The sequence below is a fragment of the Stigmatopora argus genome, chromosome 21, assembly GCF_051989625.1.
Source record: "Stigmatopora argus isolate UIUO_Sarg chromosome 21, RoL_Sarg_1.0, whole genome shotgun sequence".
Taxonomy (NCBI): Eukaryota; Metazoa; Chordata; class Actinopteri; order Syngnathiformes; family Syngnathidae; genus Stigmatopora; species Stigmatopora argus.
Window position 1 is genome coordinate 3907182 of NC_135407.1, and position 19163 is coordinate 3926344.

The 19163-nt window shown below is 39.9% G+C and overlaps 1 protein-coding gene across 6 annotated transcripts in view; it reads left to right on the plus strand.

The window, feature by feature from the left end:
* The window catches only part of csmd3b (CUB and Sushi multiple domains 3b), a 185887-nt gene that overhangs the window by 60538 nt on the left and 106186 nt on the right, over positions 1-19163 (plus strand). For all 6 annotated transcript variants that reach the window (XM_077590441.1, XM_077590443.1, XM_077590445.1 and 3 more), the window contains exon 4: positions 11369-11566. In XM_077590441.1, coding sequence (XP_077446567.1) covers positions 11369-11566 — 198 coding nt within the window. The remainder of the gene's footprint in view (positions 1-11368; positions 11567-19163) is intronic.

Below are 19163 nucleotides of genomic sequence, written 5' to 3' on the forward strand. Positions count from 1 at the left end.
ACAGTAGTAATTCAAGATCCAGTCCACAAATCATGACTTGTTTATAGACACACGGCGCTTCAACCGTACGCATAATGAATCATATCGCAACGCTCTCACACTCGACCTAGCAGATGAGTTGAAATTGTGGTCAAAGAGCACATAGGCGGTCTGTATCTGACATCCCCCCCGGTCCTGACGCTGTCATGTCGGGTTATCGGGGCATGTGATCAGAGGGCCGCTCTATACCAAGCACCCCAAAGGGTTCCACGTCCTACCTGGCCTGGAAGTGCCTCAGGCACCTTTCTGCCAGGGGAGCGTTCCTCCAAGCTGACATGGGGAAGACCCCTCCATTGTCTCCTTCCACACATGGATTCCGGAATATAAAACTATAGCGGCCATTGAAGTCATTGTTGGGTATCTACACAGCAGCCCCCTCACGTTCTGCTGTGAAGACCACCATGACATTACTAATTCATATGGCAGCACGCATGCAAGGGGTGTATTAGTGTGTGTGTGAGAGACAGAAAGAAAAGGGAGTGATGTATTATTTAGTATCATGTCAGAGGCGGTTTGATATTGTACTGATGAGAAGGAATCACAGATGATTGCACACACACACACACACACACACACACACACACATACACACCATGTTGAAGAATTATTCTTTTTGTTTCCGCTGTCCTTTTTCACCTTGTTCACTTGAGTTAAATTCAATGGAAAAAATGTTACACTATCCAACCCATCGTTTAATATGATGCATTGCATGTATTATTGTGTATGCATGGTAACAGACATGCCTAAAAAAGATCAATTTCTGCATATTTCAGGCTTCATTTCTTAAGTCGTGCATTACATTATGAGATTAAAGTTGTCAATTTAAAACTCATTTCCTTCACTTGTTTAACATTGACCTCAAATACATCTTATTAAAATGTTCTTAGTATGTTTTATTCCCGTTATATTACCTTGATTTTTGTAGGTCTGACTTTGTTTTCATCAATAATGGAACTTTCCTAAATTAAGAGAAAAACAAAAAAAGACAAACAGCTTGATCAGTTCTTCATTTGTATCAGAAATGAAATTTCTTTTTCACTACGCTGAGAAAAACACATTTCTGACACCAACTTGACACCTACTTTTTAATTTTGTGGCATTTGAGGGTACAATTCATTATGTTTATGGCTTCCTGCAAGGGGTCCTTGAAACCAAACAGTTTGAGAATACATAATTGATCATATAATTATCTTTACTCGGTCAAATTGAAAGGGGGGGGAAAAGGCAAATTTAATAAAGCAAGAATAATATCCATTATAGCTTTGCATGTGAGTTCAGTGTGGATAGAGTTCAAACTCACTCCCAGAATGTCGTATTATTAGTGTGGCTAAAATGTTTGTGCGCAACCCTTCTGAACTTGAAACCTCAACATTTAAAAGCATTCTCGCTGCGTATTTAGAAGTCTGCTGTCATGTTCCTCTTGGAAGCGTGATCAAATTGCGTTATCAGTTGTGATGACAATGTTTGTGTGTGCTGACAAAGATGCTCAGTCATAATGGATACAGCAGTAGGCCAAAAAAAACACAGAGCAATGATAACAATTGCTTTTGTTTGCAGACCAAAAAAGAGAAGGCAAATGCCTCTGATGTTTTTTGGACTTTTCTTCCTGAGAACATCTCTTTGTCTGTTTGAAATTCATTTTCGAGTTCATTTCTAAATGCAAATACGCATCTTTTCTTAGCAAGATGAAACAAAGCAGTTGGCCTATTCAGCCAAAAAAGGCATGCAAAACTATTAATAATGAATCTTTTTGTTAGGGAATTTGCATGCGACCTTGCTTTGAAAACGTGACCAAGTAAATAAAAGTGAATAATACATAAACAGCGATGGTGACCTTCCGGTAATTGAGCATGTAGCCCTGCTTTACTGGCATCCTTGACCTTCTCTGGCTGTTTATCGTAAAACTTAATTGACAAATTAATGTGATCATATACAACTGATGGACAAAGGTGAGCGACAGAGTCGCAAGTGGACCTCATAAGATGCTTTGTCACATTGACTTGGCTTAGGAACGTGATCTGTGGCCTTTAAAGTCTAATTAGTGTTAGTGTGGGCACTTCAAACCATCATAAAACATTCATTAACTTTGTCGACATTTTTTAATTATAATTTTGACGTTAAGTACCACACAAGGCCAATGTAACCCTTCTATTAGTGGATGACCCCGCCCCTTTGCAAATGTACAAACCCCTAATGTAAATGAAAAGCATTACACTGCATAGAAGGAAAATAAAAATCCAACAAATGCCACAAAATTTGCATAACAGCACATTTTCTGCTCGAACCAACCTCTTCAATTCACTTCAACATGGCTCTCTGGAAATTACAAAAAATGATACGATTTACCGTGTGCGGTCGATTGGTCGCTGGTCTTTTGGTCGCCGGTCTTTTGGTCGCGGTCTTTTGGTCGCGGTCTTTTGGTCGCCCCGACCGCGACAACGGGCGACCAAAAGACCGGCGACAAAACAAGGTAAAACAACACGGTCTACGCATCAATAAAAGCCAACAATGGCCCTAAGCAGTTTCACTGAGCCGACGTGTGAGTGTATAAGAGTTTGTATGTACATGCGTTGTCCCTTTAAGAAGCTACGTCAGTCAGGGTTTAACAAGTTCTCCAACAAAAAACAATAAAATTCCGGGAAATTTGGAGCTTTTCTTTAGCTTAATAATTACTAGGGCATTAAGTATGACTAAGTAGTAATTCGCAGTTTGTATTTAGGGAATTTGAGCAACAATTTAAATGGTAATTATCACTTACCTTCCGGGCGACCAAAAGACCGGCAACCAAAAGATCGGCGACCAAAAGACCAGCGACTAATCGACCGTGTACCAGATTTTCAGAGTAAATGATTTGTCCAATTGAACCAGCAGGTGGTTTGACGTCTCTTGCCGTCAATGACACCCAATTAAGGTAAATGCAGTAACTATGCGAACATTCTACTAGTGATAAACTCATTTTAAGTCACAGCAGAAGCTAACCCTATGCAAACATTGATCTACGATGCTCGGATTTTAGAGGGTGTGGCAGAAACAGGCTAAACATGATGTTGTCCCACAGCTAAAGCGCCGTACTGCAAGTTTAGGCCTTGTATTATTCCTTTGCTCGCCTCTCCTTGTTTCATCCATTTCTTTTATCGCCTATTTTACCGCATTGTTACATGAGGCGCGCCGGCAAACACGCATGAGGCCGCGCACGTCTCCACGAGTGCGGCGCGGGTCATGCATTTCAAATGAGGGAGAAAATGTCAGCACTGTCCCTGGAGAGAAAACGGGGGGTGCAAAGCTCTGGATGTCAATGCGGAGGTGTGTGTCCGTAATGGAAATGCATGAACGCCGCATATTTCTCATGTTAATCCCTCCAGGTGGAAAGTACACTTTAAAAAGTTATACCATGAAAATGCAGGATCTCTTTGGTTTGATATAGTTTTGACTTCCAGAGTTTCAGCATCAGCAAATCTGCACAACTCAGATCTAGTCGATGCAGTTTTGTTAGGCCGTCTTTTTGAAGCATTTTGACGAAAAATGTTCACAGATTACAGGACGATGAAATATGCACGTCTTCTTCAACCACTTTGCCAAAGTTTTAGAACTAAGCGGTGCAATAATGACAGGATATGTAACATTGTGACAGAGTAATAATGTCTTTCCAGTAAATGGATCTCGCCTTGACAGGACGCCGATGATGTCTCATGTCTAAAGAAATGATAAAAATCCAATTTGTCTAAAGATGAGAAAAACGTCCCCAAATGTTGCGCAACGTGGTTATCGGTGCGACACCTTGCTATTTAATTAAAGTCTAGCAAGCGGCACAAAGAGTTTTGAGCCAGAAGATGTGTTGACCTCACGTCACATTTTTTTATAAAAGAATCAATGCCAATGTGTATATGATTTATTACTGTCAAATTGAAGTCTTCTGGTAATATTAGAAACATGCTTGCAACTTGTGGATGTTTAACTTGTCCTGGCCAGATCTTTTCTTGTCCCCTCTGATTTTTTTTATGATTGTTCGATAGAAATCATTGATGGATGGATGGATGGATGAAGTCTGAATACCTCGAAGCTTGGCCAACGTCATAACTTAAATGTTTGCAAATATCACTTGATTTTGGTTTGAGTCACTTTTCACAATCACACTTAAATGTCACCGTAGTGACATTTTTGAGTCACTCTTTGCCCCCGTTGACTTATTTCACTGGCGTCATATCCAAGGAGAGAAAATATAAAACCCTTCCATTCGAAATTCAGCCATGAAAGCTCTAAATATAGAATGCGATTGCACTATTGACCTATGAATGTAATGCTTATGGGTTTTACAGAATGTGGGATTGCGTGCGAGCATGTATTAGTTACTCAAAAATTCAGCTGTAACGTGAAATTTAATAAGTCACACTGCAGTAACGGATTGAGATGATGCGATAATGGTGTTAGCTCACACACACGAGTACCGTATTCCCTCAAATACAGGCCCCTACTTTAATCGACAATGACAGGGTTGTATGATGTCTTAACCACAGGAAAGAATGCAACATACAGTAGCTTCTGTAACAAAGCAGCTGGTGTCACACTTAAAATAAACATGAGCCTCTTCGTGACTCCAATCATTACTTGGAACAAGTAGTATGAAAATAACCTTGGGCTAGAGCCATATGCTGCTTCATCAAGACAATATCTGATCACAAGTACTGGGCTGCTCCAGTAAAATTCCATGTACTAAACCAGCGTTTTGTAACATGAATAGATCACCACCCTCGTAGACATCTTGCAACCGAAACTATTACTTGAACTTCCGGTTAAGGCTTTTTACCAAACTCGAACAGACATCTACGGGAGAAAACGCAAACAGCATCTCTCGACTAATGCGTTCATGACGTACTGCTTAGTGATTCATACTTCACTTAGCCACATTAACCTTGGACAGATCTTGTCAGTATGCTTGCTGTGACTTCTTTGGAGGACGAGTCAAAAGAGCCACATCTGAAATGGCTCCTGAAGGGGACTGAATGTGATAGTGACAATGGCGGACTGTAAAGTGAGGAACACATTGAAATACATAAGAAAGGCAGCAAGGGTGCACACGTGTGTAGTAAGCAAAGAAATGTCGTGTGCTATTGATCAGCCCACAAGGGCCATATTCATTTACTCAGCTGTGTTCAATGTCAGACACCGCGTCGGATCTTTTGGAAGTTCCTTTCTCTTGGTCTCCCTGACTCTCCATGGTGGTCAGTCTCCTAATAGATATTGATCCAGTTTTAGGGGCGTACTGTAGCTTTCGATCTGCCTTGGGCCAACTCGTCTGCCTCTGCACTCTCACTGTGAAGCGACGCCATCTTTCCAGATGGCTCGCCTCTCAAACTGCGTGTGTGTGCATGTCGCACACAACGATTTCCTATTGGTCGCCGGCACCCTCCCCCTGGGCCTAACGACCCGTTATTGATCGTGCCAATTAGCATTCGCGCCTTTTAATTAATACTGGAGCCTGATATTCACGGGTGCACGTGAGACTTTTGAATTCAAGCCAAGGTGAATACAGGAAATTTGCTCTTTTATTTCCTTTTATGGAAAGCCGTTTCAGCGCTTGTTATCCCCTATAAATGTCCATTATATTCTTTTCTTCCTAAAACTGTACACCTAATGTATCAATTCTGTTTGGGCTAAATGACCTCAAGCTCACTTTGCCGGAGCATAACTGTATTAAATTGATTCAGTAAAGTGCTCAAAACACAATTAGATTCCTAAAAACTAAAGAACAAATGCAGTACATTGCTGTAGTAATGCGCCTTATAACCAGCGGTGCCTATTGTATTAAAATAAGATCATTCATTAATCGTGTTGCTAAATTCTACTGCACTATACAGTCCAAATAATACACTTAAACAACCGTAAACACAAAATCGATTAGAATATGTATAACAGCTCCCACAAAAAAGTCAATTTCATCCAATTGAACCGGAAGACTCCATTTTAGGGCGAAATAATGTGGGCCCAACATTGCAGCTAAATTTGGGGGGCACTCGAGCCTGTTCATCACCACTCACAATATCGAGAAGGGTGCATCAATGGTATTGATCATCCCAGCCAGGATTGGAACACACACTTTTTCTTGTACACATACACACACATGGGTTTATTACACACACACAGCACGGCAAACTGGAGGTGAAGGGCCTCTAATTGGGCCGTCTCGTAGAGCCGTGCAAGTGGTCCGACGGTTGTCATTATGTTCTCATTCACTTACAGAAAGAGGGGAATCAAATGGAAGCCGGCGTGGTCTCGCTTGGCGAAAATTGGCTAATTGCGTTGGTCGCAAACGATCGACTCGTTCCCAGCCGTCACTCAGATGCCGTCTAATAGTTTTTCGGAAATATGATTGTAGGATTGCCTGTCACTCGCCCTCTATTATTGATTTGTGTCCAGTTATTTTCAGCAGGTGGCATCCACCTGTCGCAATTCTGTTTGCCATTACAATGGTAATGAGGTCGAGTAGTATTATTTTCTCGGTGTACAGTATTTGATTTGTTCGTTTATGATAATATACCTCTTTCTTACTAAACAGTACTATTATCGGATTAGATATTTCTTTTTTTTTCAGTCAGTAAAGTGCATATTGGATTAGAATGTTTGTTATTTGATCCATTATTAGTCAATATTGTTCATATTAGCCAATTACATTTTTTAAATAACCACAGTTATAATCGCATTACTCATTTAAACAATTTCATGTTCAAATGTAACTTCCATATTATTTGTAGCAAAATAGAACCACAGATTCTTGGTTAAGATGAAATTGAAACAGTAAATACTCTACTTTTGTATGATCTAATCTAAATTAGTTATGTTATTTTATTTTTGGAGTTTGTTTTGTTCTTTGACACTATTATACGCTTTTACCCAGTTTATTTGCCTGCAAATTTGCTTTTCTTAGCTGAAGTGAAACATACCAGATATGCTTAACCAAAGAAAACATGGTTATAATCAATTATGACTCCATTTACTTTTGTATCTTAGTCTCTAGATGTATATCGCACACTTTGAGTGACGGGAAGAGTCTTGAGGGTCGCGAAAGGTCAGGTGCTCGTGAAAACGTGTGAAAGTGAGAAGGAGTGCTTTTGAACTTGATGCATGGTGGGATGAGAAGGCAGTGAAAGCATGGACTGGAGGGGCAAGCCTCTGGAGTGGAAATGTGCGAGTGCGTTTTAATATATTCCAGTTGACAAAGGTATTTCTGTAGGATGCACCATAAAACCTTTAACAACCCCCAAAAAGTCGGAGTAACGTGCAAATATGGCTAACTTTTTAAAGGAGTACAGAGCTCAAAGGTTTTCGTTTTCAACGTAGTTTCACAGCTTGGCTACAAATATGAACCTTGACGTATTCAGGTTTATCTTTTGCGTGTTTTTTTTAGCTCAATATTTGCCAGAGTTTTTACAAGCGAGTGAGTTGCACTGGATCAAAATAGCTAGGAATCCATTGTAAGGGCATATTGCTTGCAAAAAAGGTTTTAGATTTAATAAAAATTTGGTTCCATTCTAGTGAATCGAGTCAATTTGAAATATTACATTACAAAATGAGTGATCTCCAGCAATGTGGACTTAACACACATTTATTTCCTGCTAGAAGATCGAGCCAAAGATCATTCAGGTTAGGAGATGAAAACCCTCATTTGAATACTCCTCCAAATCGGAAATATTTTCCGGAAAATGCTTCCTAATGGATTTTGAGCCAGATTCATCCCTCACACGAGTTTAAATGGATCTTCCATGCGTTCTTTGCGCTTTTCTTTGCATATCTGTTCAGTTGAGGGGAAAAAAAGTCAACTCATCTTTAATCCAAGTTGCTGCTGACAGAGGAGTAAAACTTCTCAAGTCATTGAATCCTCCAGTGTTCTTTTTCGTGTCACACGTCACTTTAAAACCTTGGAAAAGGACCATTTTTGATTTCCTCCATCGTATCCTGATTATCTTACCCACGCCCCTCCCCAAATAACAGTAATTGCTTACCCAGGGAGAAGTTAAAGTCCAGGTAAACGCTCGTCGGAGTTTGCGTGTTGGGGTTATCCAAGTGTAGCCAGGCCACTCCGCAGTACGTGCGTGTGACGAATGCCGATCGCTCTACAGATGGGCCATAAAAGCAGCAGCTTGTAATGAAGCAACTGAGCCCGGGATGATGGTTATGGCGGACCAGAAGGGTCCGCGGGGGGAGGAAGGGAGAGGCGAGATGGAAAGACCCAGCGAGTAATTAGGGGGGAAGAAAAGGTGAGGATAAATAATTGAGGGCGCCCGGCAGTAAACCAGCGCCAAAGAGTCTGGCGGCTGCGTAAAGTGTCATGATGGAACCATTACATGTTGATACATTCAAACAGATAAATCAAAGATAGCGTTTATTCCGCAATGTAGATTTATACAGTGACCATCCGCTTTAAATATTTTTTTGTGTTTTTTTGTTTAGTTGCTAGCCAAACGCAGGCCATTTGGAGAAAATTTCATCTATTACAGTTTGTTTCTTGGAGTTAGACCTGAGAGAATGTTGCAGGAAACAAGTACGAATAAAGACTTAAAAATATTAGAAAATCGGCAATGTAGTGAGCCAACAAGGGAGAGAGGGAAATTAATGAAAAAGAGATAAAAGGAATGTGTGTGTGCACTATTTAATGTGTCGGTGATTGGACAACAAACCAGCACAAGCATCCTGACACCCCAACGCAAAATCAATAGGCTAACAGGTTGCACACTCCAATGATGGATGACCCGGCATCTGTTTTTGTTGGGGAAAAAATGGCAATGGGTCTAAAGTGAAGAAAAAAACTCCTAGGAAAAGCTTGGATTTTAATTAATTGCTAAGTATGCTCATTTTCCTTTTTTTCTTAGCAGTTTGTCTCCAACTGCGACTCGTTTGGAGGCAAATTTATCTTCCTATTAAGTCGATTACATTCCCATTTTCCTCTTTCCAAAAAAGTTAGAAATCTGACAGCCCTTATTGGTGAAGTAATGGATATTATTCATATCAAGGAAGCTTTTTTTGGCAAGGCAATGACCATCTCAGACGAGTGATGAGCATCTTCTCCCTGGCAACAATAATGATGCATCTTGGCGCTAAATGAGCGATGTAGAAGTCGTTAATTTATGCAATCGGCCTCACGACTGTAGGGTATCCGTGCTAACATTTATTACTTTGCAATCAGACATCTGTTAAATGGACATGTGCATTTATAATAATGAACAAAACATACATTCATTTAATACGTCCCCGTTGTGAGAATGGCTTACACCAATTGTTAATCATCATTAGGCTTTAAAATTAAAACTACAGAAACAGCTGATCTTTAACTAAAGTCGAGAACGGAATATCATCCTGCGTACCATTCTCCCACGTCAAATTTCGGCTCGGCCATTCTAGACTTGTTTGCCGCAACGTATTTGCATCAAAAGGACGCCCCTGGCTGTGAGTGCTTGGGTGATAAGTACAAGCCATACGCTTAACCACTCAGCTAACCCCAAAAGAGAGTTTCAGAAATCACCAAGCATCCTCTTTTCTTTCCCCCAACAAAACCCATCTGTCTGCCTCCAAGTCGCCGCCTCAATCACCACCCCTCTCCTCCCCCCCCCCCCACTGCCCAACCTCTCTAAATCCTATCTGTCTGCACACTTTCATCATTGTATCAATCACACTGAAAGTGTAAAAGCAGAGCTGCTCCCCATTCTCCCATCAGCCTCCTGCTTTATGGCTCGTAGCATCAACCCTCCCTTTCCCTTCTGCTGCGTTCTCCCTGATGCGCATATACAGTAAGTGTGTGTATACAATACGCATCTGCCAGCGCCATATGAAACTTTGAGAGAGACCTCATTAACTTTAAACTCAGGGCAGAGCTGCTCATCATTCACATCAGATTTGGATATCGTTAGATTTTTATTTTTCCTCGTTTCGTGGCAGGGAATTAAATTCTACACCATATAGAAGCATATAGATGTATAGATGTTAAATACGGTGATTGGAATCAGGTTAAAAAAAAATTGGAGTGAAATTGGAATGGACGTATATCGCTGTTAATGGCCGTTAAATGTGATTTGATGACCGGTTTTTCAAGTGGAAATTGATTTGATTGCTATAACGGTAAATGGAAGTGAATTAATTAAGGGGAACAAAGACAATTTGTTTGTTTTCTTAAGCTTCTTGTGCGAGCTATATTCAATAATATTTTGTTCATTTGCTTTAGATGAATGAAAAGGTGTTGGGCCAGTATTTTTTTTTTTTTTTTTTTATTTCTAACATACTGACATGTTGAAAATGCTAGGCTCGATTTGACGACGCAAGTTCAGTTGAAGTAGACAGCGTTTTTTTTTAACCTCTTTTACTTTCTTAAAAATAGTGATTGTTTTGTAAATGCAAAAATCCAACTTGACCGCAGTAAAATAGTCATATTTTTCGTCATCACATGTGGCCGGTGCACTGTGTCAAAGTAAAAAAAACCAAGTGAATCCACCCACTACTGCAAACTAAGTTGTTTATCTACCAACCATTTGGACCTACTTTTCACACATTTTCATTCCTTTCCCGTTTTCCCTTCTTGATGACATCTGACGTCTTTGACTTGCATTGAGGGTCTTGGCTTTTTATAATGCTGCCTTTTCTCGGGAGACCATTTGCTTTCAACATGTCTTGCACCTTGACAGAGTTGAAATACTTGTCAAGGGGTGGGAGAAGAAGAGTCAGTTCCGTCCCAGCGCTCGCGTTTTCCCCGACGACTGACTTGAAAAACTTCAAGAACATCCCTTGGCATCGGGCCGCTTCGACCGCAGAGCGCACAAATGCTCTCGCAGGACGCGGCGGTCTTTGCTGGCAGAACCGGCGCGGTACATGACGGTGCCACATGGAGGGAAACATCTGCTAGTCTGTTGGCAGACTGAGAAAGGATCACTTCCCTCATGCACGGCGCTCATCACAACAATCAGGATGAAATTGCTACTTACCTTTATAATCTCACCACATAGCAGCAGGCATTTAAACCTGTTAAATTTAATTTCTTCTCTTATGACGTTGCCCCTGTTCTCACTCTCAGCACATACGTGTTGCACGGAGACAAATAGCTTACTACCTAACTGATGAAAATGCTGGAGTTCACTCATTTATTCCGAGATACGACGCCTGTTAATTTGTTACGTCTTACGCCAGGTCTGCTCTCCTCCATGTTCCTCTCCGGTCATAAACCACTTGCTAATTGAAATCTATAAGCTTTCCGCTGGGAAACATTGTGCTCGTATACGATCATAAATCTGCAGCTGTAGAGATGCTTTACCCACTTAAACGGCGTCCCTCTCTCTCTCTCTCCCCACAGAGCTCCAAAGTACATCCTGCGGGAACCCCGGCGTCCCGCCTAAAGCAGTGCTAAGCAGCGGCGGGCACTTCGCCGTGGGGGAAAGTGTGCGCTACAGCTGCGTATCCGGCTACGTCCTGGACGGGCACGCCACGCTTACCTGCGTGCTGAATGCCGGGAACACGGCCGTGTGGGATTTCCCCGCGCCCGTATGTCGAGGTACAAGCCGCCCGGCATGCTTGTGTTTGCGAATGCATGAATTGTAATTTGAAATTCCTGCCACATGCATGAGTGTGTGTCCTTGAATGTGTGTGATTGGATCTTGGATTATCTTTGCCTCAATCACCCATTCCGCCATTTTTTTTTAGAAATACACACACAAACCAAATCACCATTTTGTTTGCTCATATCGATTTGATTGCCAATTTAATAGAAGTTGTTTTTTTTTATTATGTTTTTTTTGGGTGGGATAAATAATATCTCAATATATCATTCAACCCTTAAAATTTGCACTATATCCCAAACCATAATCCCTGAACACTTATCTTCCTAGTCCTCAATGTTGACCTATGACCCCACAGACATCCTGATTCCCCAATCTTGACCCTGAACCCAAAATCCCACATACTCAGACTTCAGGCAGCGTAATGAGGAAAGCACATTTTTATTTAACTTCATTCACATCAATACACACAGAGTGAGATACATATAGGTGATCAGTTAAAACACAATCAGCATCCAAATCCAATAGTCTAATACTTCAAAAATAGCCGTATGGGGCGCCAATACCGATACTGAGTTTCGGATCAAGACTTCACTAATGCACCCCCTCGTATAAATTAAAACGCCAAATGGCTAGAGTCGTAGTATGCGAGATTTGCCTATTCAAAAGGAAGCCCATTGATTTGATGTGAAATTATATCCCGTAACCAAGTTTTGCCAACACAAAGCAAGTGTCACACACAAACAAAACCTCTTTGCAATGTGATTAAATCCGACTCTCGATGACTGAGAGGCGTCAAACCAAAAGCTCTGAATGAGTCACCAGACAGCGCTTTGACACAAGTGGGACCCAAAGGCGGTTTCCACCACAGAATCGCAGCGTGAAACACATTCGTATCCCCTTTACCACATCGGCCAACCCCACCTTTCCTCAAAATGAATCCGCTAATTGCTGGCATTCATCCGAGAACACAGTGGGTGTCAATCAAAAAGATGTGTTCCTAGTCTCAGTGGTTTTACTGCAATAGCGGGGGGTCCGGCAGAGTTTCATGATCAAAGACAACAAACTGCAAAAAACGTCGCTGCTGGCGGAACCGCTTGAACTTGACAAACACGTAAAAAGAGTGTGTCATACTCGCGCAGTTGGCCCTCTTGTAATTTAAAAGAAAAATTAAATGCCTTACACAGTGGTTTAAATGGAAATCCCAAAATGAATGTACGGTGGCTCACTTTTGGATGTTTTACTCTGAAGTATACTCGCTTTATGTTGCACATAGTCGTTTGTACAGAAGTATTTATGATTATTAGTATTTGAACAGTATTTCAAGTCTCCATGGGGTTAGGAATGGGAAGGGACATGCTGGGAGGCTGGAAAAGCCACTTGTCATTGGCGGATTAGTAATGTCTCTGTCACTCTTGTCAGGGGGGCTAAGAGGGGTTAAGCCATCACCGTGAACAAGGGGCAGCAGGCTGTGGGCTTTTTATTTTTTTCAAAATGTTGACACAAACTAAATTCAAGTGCGTTTTCAGAAAAAAAAGTATCAAAGCACAGTTGACACATTTCAAGGTATGATTTGGTTCAAGTGTAGGGTATCAAATCCACTACATAGGTAATAAATGCTTGGTTGAAGTCATTAGAATCACTCACTATTATCCTCTCCATGTGGGCTTTTGGACTGCAGCACTTCTCATTAGTCACTTTTTACATTATACTGCCGCTCTATAAAGTCCGGCTCTTGTTCTGGCTGCGGATGCGGTTGCCATGGCGCCGGGTGCTAATGAGATGATGTGTGGCAGCTGGATTCCTTTCACACAACCTGTTCATCAAATGGACACTTGCAACCTGCTGCTTCCTCTACATTTTTCCCACTTTTACTTGAGTGTCACAATTGTGGATGGAAGAAAAAAAAATGATGGAATAATGTTTCCTCTTGCGCTTTCGATTCTTTAACATGGATTATAATATTGAATTGAATTGAATGTCTTTGTCATTAAGTAGAATGAGATTTAAAGCTTCACCATGAAGTGCACAAATAAATAATCAATAAATAAGAAGTAGTCACACACGTAACTACTTGCAGTATGCCTTGTTGTATTCTGGAAAACAAGTATAGTTTGTGCAGAAAATTGCACAATTTCTGCTAAAAATAAAAAAAAATCACAATAGTTTCACAATAATAGAGGCTACCATAATGCTATTTTCTAAGAATGACGTGCACTTGTTCCATCCTCGCACTCTGGTATTATTTGGAACATTGTCAAGCTTTTTCCAGGTCTAATTATTACCTTTCTAATGGCTCCTTGTGGATGTAATGCTCTGCTGAGCCTAGCAACTAGAAAAGATGTCAACTTGTCAACCAAATACAAGCCTTGTACATTTACAAGACATATCCAGATAAAAAGATGGAACATAAGTAAAAAAGACATAAACATGGTCATCTGCAATCATTTTGCAAGCTAAAAGAGTAGTTCTAACTGACTAGTGTGTCTTGTAAACATGTTTGTTTGTTCAAAAAGACATTTAGGATATTTGGTTGTGTGCGCACACAACTAAAGATAATAGAATAAATAAAGAAGTGCCATTAACAGTTTAAGGTCACTCTAAAAAAAAATAAGACATTGCTTAACATCCTTGGAATCAAAGATAAATATGAGAGGTCTTTGAATTTCTGTATTACTTTAAGACAAGCTCTCCAATGTATCATTTCAGTCGTGTCTGATTCTTTTTTTAAAAACATTTTTAATAAGATATTCAATTCCTGTTTAACGCAACATAAACTCCCTTTAATAGACTCTCACCTGCCCGCTAGTTTTACAAATACTGCAAAACCAACTGCTAATTCGTCCCTTTTAAGTTGATTTACGTCATGTATCTCTGGAGTAAACAATATGCTATTGTGACTCTTTTTTTTTAAATATATAAATAGTCGTATTTATGTAGCAGGTAGATAGCGAGCCAAGTTCATTTATAAGAACAATTTAAGTGCCTGTGCAATTGTGTTGAGAAGTCCATTATTCACAATAATCACACTGCCTTCCTCCCTTCCTTTCCATCTTCTCGCCTCGTCTGCCGCAGATCAATGTAGTGTCTTGTAGTGACACTTGAAGTGGTCTTATCTCTCCCCTGCAGACCTGCTCACTGCTTTCTACTCCACAACCACTACGCACACTGTTCTCATCCCACCACACGCACACGCCGTACACATATTTTGTTTCTCAGCTCATCCTCTCTAATGTCCTCGCCTCTCGTTACCGGCACACGGCGGATGCTGTCTCAACAATCGGGGGGAGGGATAACGTTGAGATTAAGCTCTCTGGATCCCATAATTATCTAGGAAGTTAAACATATTGACCTGGAATGTGTGTCTTTCAATGAATTTGACCCAGAGAATAATATAGTTCATGCTTTTAAAGAAAAGTTTAGCCAGACTAGCTGTGAAAGCACATTTTTTATATAATGAAACACAGACAATTTTAAAAATGATAATGAAAAATAAAAAAATTAAATTCACAATACATAACATTAAAATTGGAAAGCTTTTTTATTGTTAAATAAATAATTTAATTTAATCTAATCTAAATATAAAATATGTGAGAAATATAACGCCATTTTTGTTATCTCCCAATGAGAGCCTATCAAGTGTTTATTTGATCCAAAATTATTTTTGAAATTTGTAATATTGGTGTTAACAAATTCGAAGTAAAATGTTTCAATTTTTTTTTTGCCCATCAGATTTTTCATAATGCGTGTAATTAGTTTATAGTGTAATTAGCTAATAGTGTTGAATCTGAAATATGTCAAAGTAACTGCAGACATTTGCATTTTCACGTCATTTGCAAATACGTTTCATGTTTGACGTCTCACCCTTTACCTGAAAACATTAGTTTTAAAGAAGACTGCCATTGTTTCATTGCAGGCTAAAATGGCTCGTACAATATCTTTATCCATTAGCCTCAATGTAGCAATGGTATCACTGTACAATTCGTAATATAGATATATTTTTTTATATTTTGTATATGTGATTTTTAGTTCTACACGGTGTTGATGACCAATAGACTGGAAGCAGGAGTCTCCATTGGGGTGTCGAGTACATTTGCCTGTGATAAATTGCAGCTGGACAAATTACCGAACTCATTTTCATTTAGCCTATTATTAATTCACTTATTGCATAACGCGGCAGTCTTACACCAATTCATTTGGACTAGTCTCTCTATCTTTTTAATCTACCCCTGTCCCGATTTTTTTTTTTGCATGCAGAAATGAAAACTGTTTTGCGTAACACCTCGCTTCCTATCACTTTGCCTGTTAGTATTTGGTAAACAAATGTTTAGACAGACCCCAAGGCTGTCATGATGTCGGCAAAAAAAAAAACGTTTTCAACGCCACTTAAAACCTTCCCAAAGCGCCTCCAGTTAGTCATTTGTCAATCCAAAATAAACAGTTTGAAAAACTCTAAAGGGAAGACATGCTGGATGGACATCAATAAACCCAAACAAACACATTTGGACAATAACACCGTTATATTTACAATTTCACAACTCAAGTGAACGCTTACAACCAATTAAGCGTGTTTTTTTTAGCGTGGAGGCACTGAAGCGCGGACCGTGCGAGCACGCTTGCGTTAAAGTCTTTCATTTATTGATACGGCCCACATGTTTTTTTTTTAATTTATGAAGATAGACATCGCGACAAGCTTGTAAAATCAAACAATTGCCGGCATGTGTACGCACTACAATCGGGTTCGGCTCGTTTATTCTTGTCATTTTTATACTTGATTAAACACTACGGTCTTTTTAAATATGATTTTTTATAACATGGGCAAGTTACAATCACCTCAAAGCATTAAACTTTTTTTTTTTAATCTCTGAGGGACGCTTACAGAAAAAATGTCCATCTTGACATCTTGACCAGGTAAAAATGATCCGTTTTCTTAGATGTATTTTTAAGTATTAATTCAATGGCTCTCATTATATAGCAACAGATGTGCACTCACTTTTGACTGGGAGCGATCGTTCGATGGATTTGGTGTCTATAACTGTTAATGGCAGTGAATTAGTTAACATCATAACAATCAATCATAATCCTGAAGAATAAGGCTATTGTAAAATATACATTGTTGCATTTAAAACATGAAAAAATGTATTGACCAGAAGTTAATTATGAACTGCATGTGATTAATTGCTTTAAAAAAAAGGTTTTTAACAGTCTTAGCGTGAATAACAACTTTGTGTAGATTTTTACAAAACATACTTATTTTTGCTACTGCATTAACATCATTAGGACATTTTTGTAAGATTTTAAACACAAAAAATAACTCAAAGTTGGGGACCTGGTTGGTTTCTGTTCTGTAAAACTCGGTTCGACTCCATTTTGCAGTGGTGTGTGCAGAAGGCTGATGTCAGGTGCGCTTTGCTTAATTCTAATGTGATTGGATTATAAAAATGTGTTTACCGCGATGGTTCCTTCCCGCGTCGGGCATGCTGACGCTGCACCGGAATGCGGACAACACACACACACACACACACTCACACTTCCACACACACAATGTTTTGATTCGTGCTCTAACACAAAAACTCACTCACATGCAAGCTCAAGCCGAGTATACGTAGTCGCCCTGCTGGAGTCAGCAGGGACTCATTTAGCTGCTAAATGATTCAGGATGTTCACTCTCCATGTGTGTGTCTAGTGTGAATACAAATGTGTGTAGGCAGTCACAAGGCAAGGACAACACAATAATGTGATGAGAATTAAGACTATTTCAGGAAGGGAAAATTGGATTTTGTTGAGTGAAGAATCAAGTTTAAAGGTCTACTATCACTTCAGGCGGTGCTTTGTTGAATTCGATAGATTGGATTCAGGCTGTCGCTCTTTAAATTTAGAATTTTAATTTTGCTTTTATTTACATCTGACCAAGCGCCGAGCGGAGTGGATTGAGCACAATTGCTGTTCTTGCTTGTAATAGAGTGAAGAGACGTAAATTTAAGATATTTACCATTCAGTAGACGCCCGAGATCCGATGTTAATTAATGTTAATCTTGCTCCCTTGCGCCATGTTATGTTGATTTAGTCTCTGGTTTGAACTTGTATGGTAAAGTCTCCCCGGAACTCTGTTTTTCAGGACTTAATTTCTCTTCTGACCCATTTTTAATTTGCACTCGGACTCGTCACACCATAAAGAGCACAAGTCTCAACTAGTATTGTACTCATCGGTTTCAACTATGCAGAGGGAAACATGCATTATTTTTGTTGTACAACTTCATGAGTATCCATGAGGCTTGATCATTCATTTTTGAATACTCTTTGACAAGATTATATTATTTAAATGGTGTGTAAAAACTCGTACCAATAGGACTTTAAGGTTAGTTTTGTTTTTTGGGTTGGATGAAGGTATGAAAGTATGAAAATAAATGTGGGAAAACCGTGAATCTGGCCTTAGAATAACAAAAACGGACATAAAGATGGACCAAATTTATATTTGCCTTCATTTCACGTCCACCATTTATCTGGTTTTCTGTGTACGTAATGAAAACATGGAAACTTTCTGACAAAATAACAATTGAGGCCACGTTAGCTGACTCCTCTACAAATATGAAGCCATAAAAATAGAGACTTCTGATAGGATTCACGCAGAAGAAAGATAAGGGGTAACATGAAGGGCGTTAGAGAAGCGCTGAAATGGAAAAGTTACTATTCACTGATAGTGTAAACTTTTTACATTCAGCACTGTAGAGTAAATAGCTGCCTCTCTGTGTGCCAAAATCATGACGGCGTCCAAAATCAGTAAGAGGCCCAATTATAATCAAACATGAAATGGCAGTTTGTGTATTTAATAATTCTTTCAGTGCCATTGACGAGTATGTGTGTGTAAAAAATAATTTTAGCAGGTACATTGTGTTAAAAAAATTGTCATGCAGTTCTGCTATGAAATTAATGACTAGAAGGATAAATTCCGCTTAATTGCGAATTCATGTCATTGTGTTTGGGTGAATTTTTAATAGCCAGTCTTCCAAAGAATTCTGAATAAGTCCATTCCTCAAGGTCAGAGCTTGACCAGACGTCTTGTGTGTGATGTCTGATGTCAATCTCCTAATCTAGCCACTTCCTCTTAAAGACATGAACCACTAATATGTCCCACATTACATATTTAAGAAAGTGACACTGCTCTTTTTGTAGTTGCGACACGGCTGCCTCCCCTGCAGCACACCTCTGTGCCTTTTAAAATGTGTGACAGTTTAATGCTCACTAAGCGTGTCTGGCCTGCCAAACACGCACCGACACTCAAACACGCACGCACGAACACACACAGCCTGAGGTGGTGTGTAACGGGGGATTTCAAGGGGGACGGCAGGATAGACAGTTTAATCTGACAATGAGAGGGGAGCGAGGTGAGCAAGGAACTTGTACACAGAAAGGTATTGGGGAGAGAACAGGGGGGCCAAAGGTTATGATCAGGATGTGTCAGGGAGGAACACTGACATTGAAAAGCTTAATCAGGGTTTTTCTTGAGACAGAGAGAGAGAGAGAGAAGGCATATGTTGGAGGACTTGTAATTATTTCACTGCCATTAATGGCCAATCCATTTTAGCCGGGTGG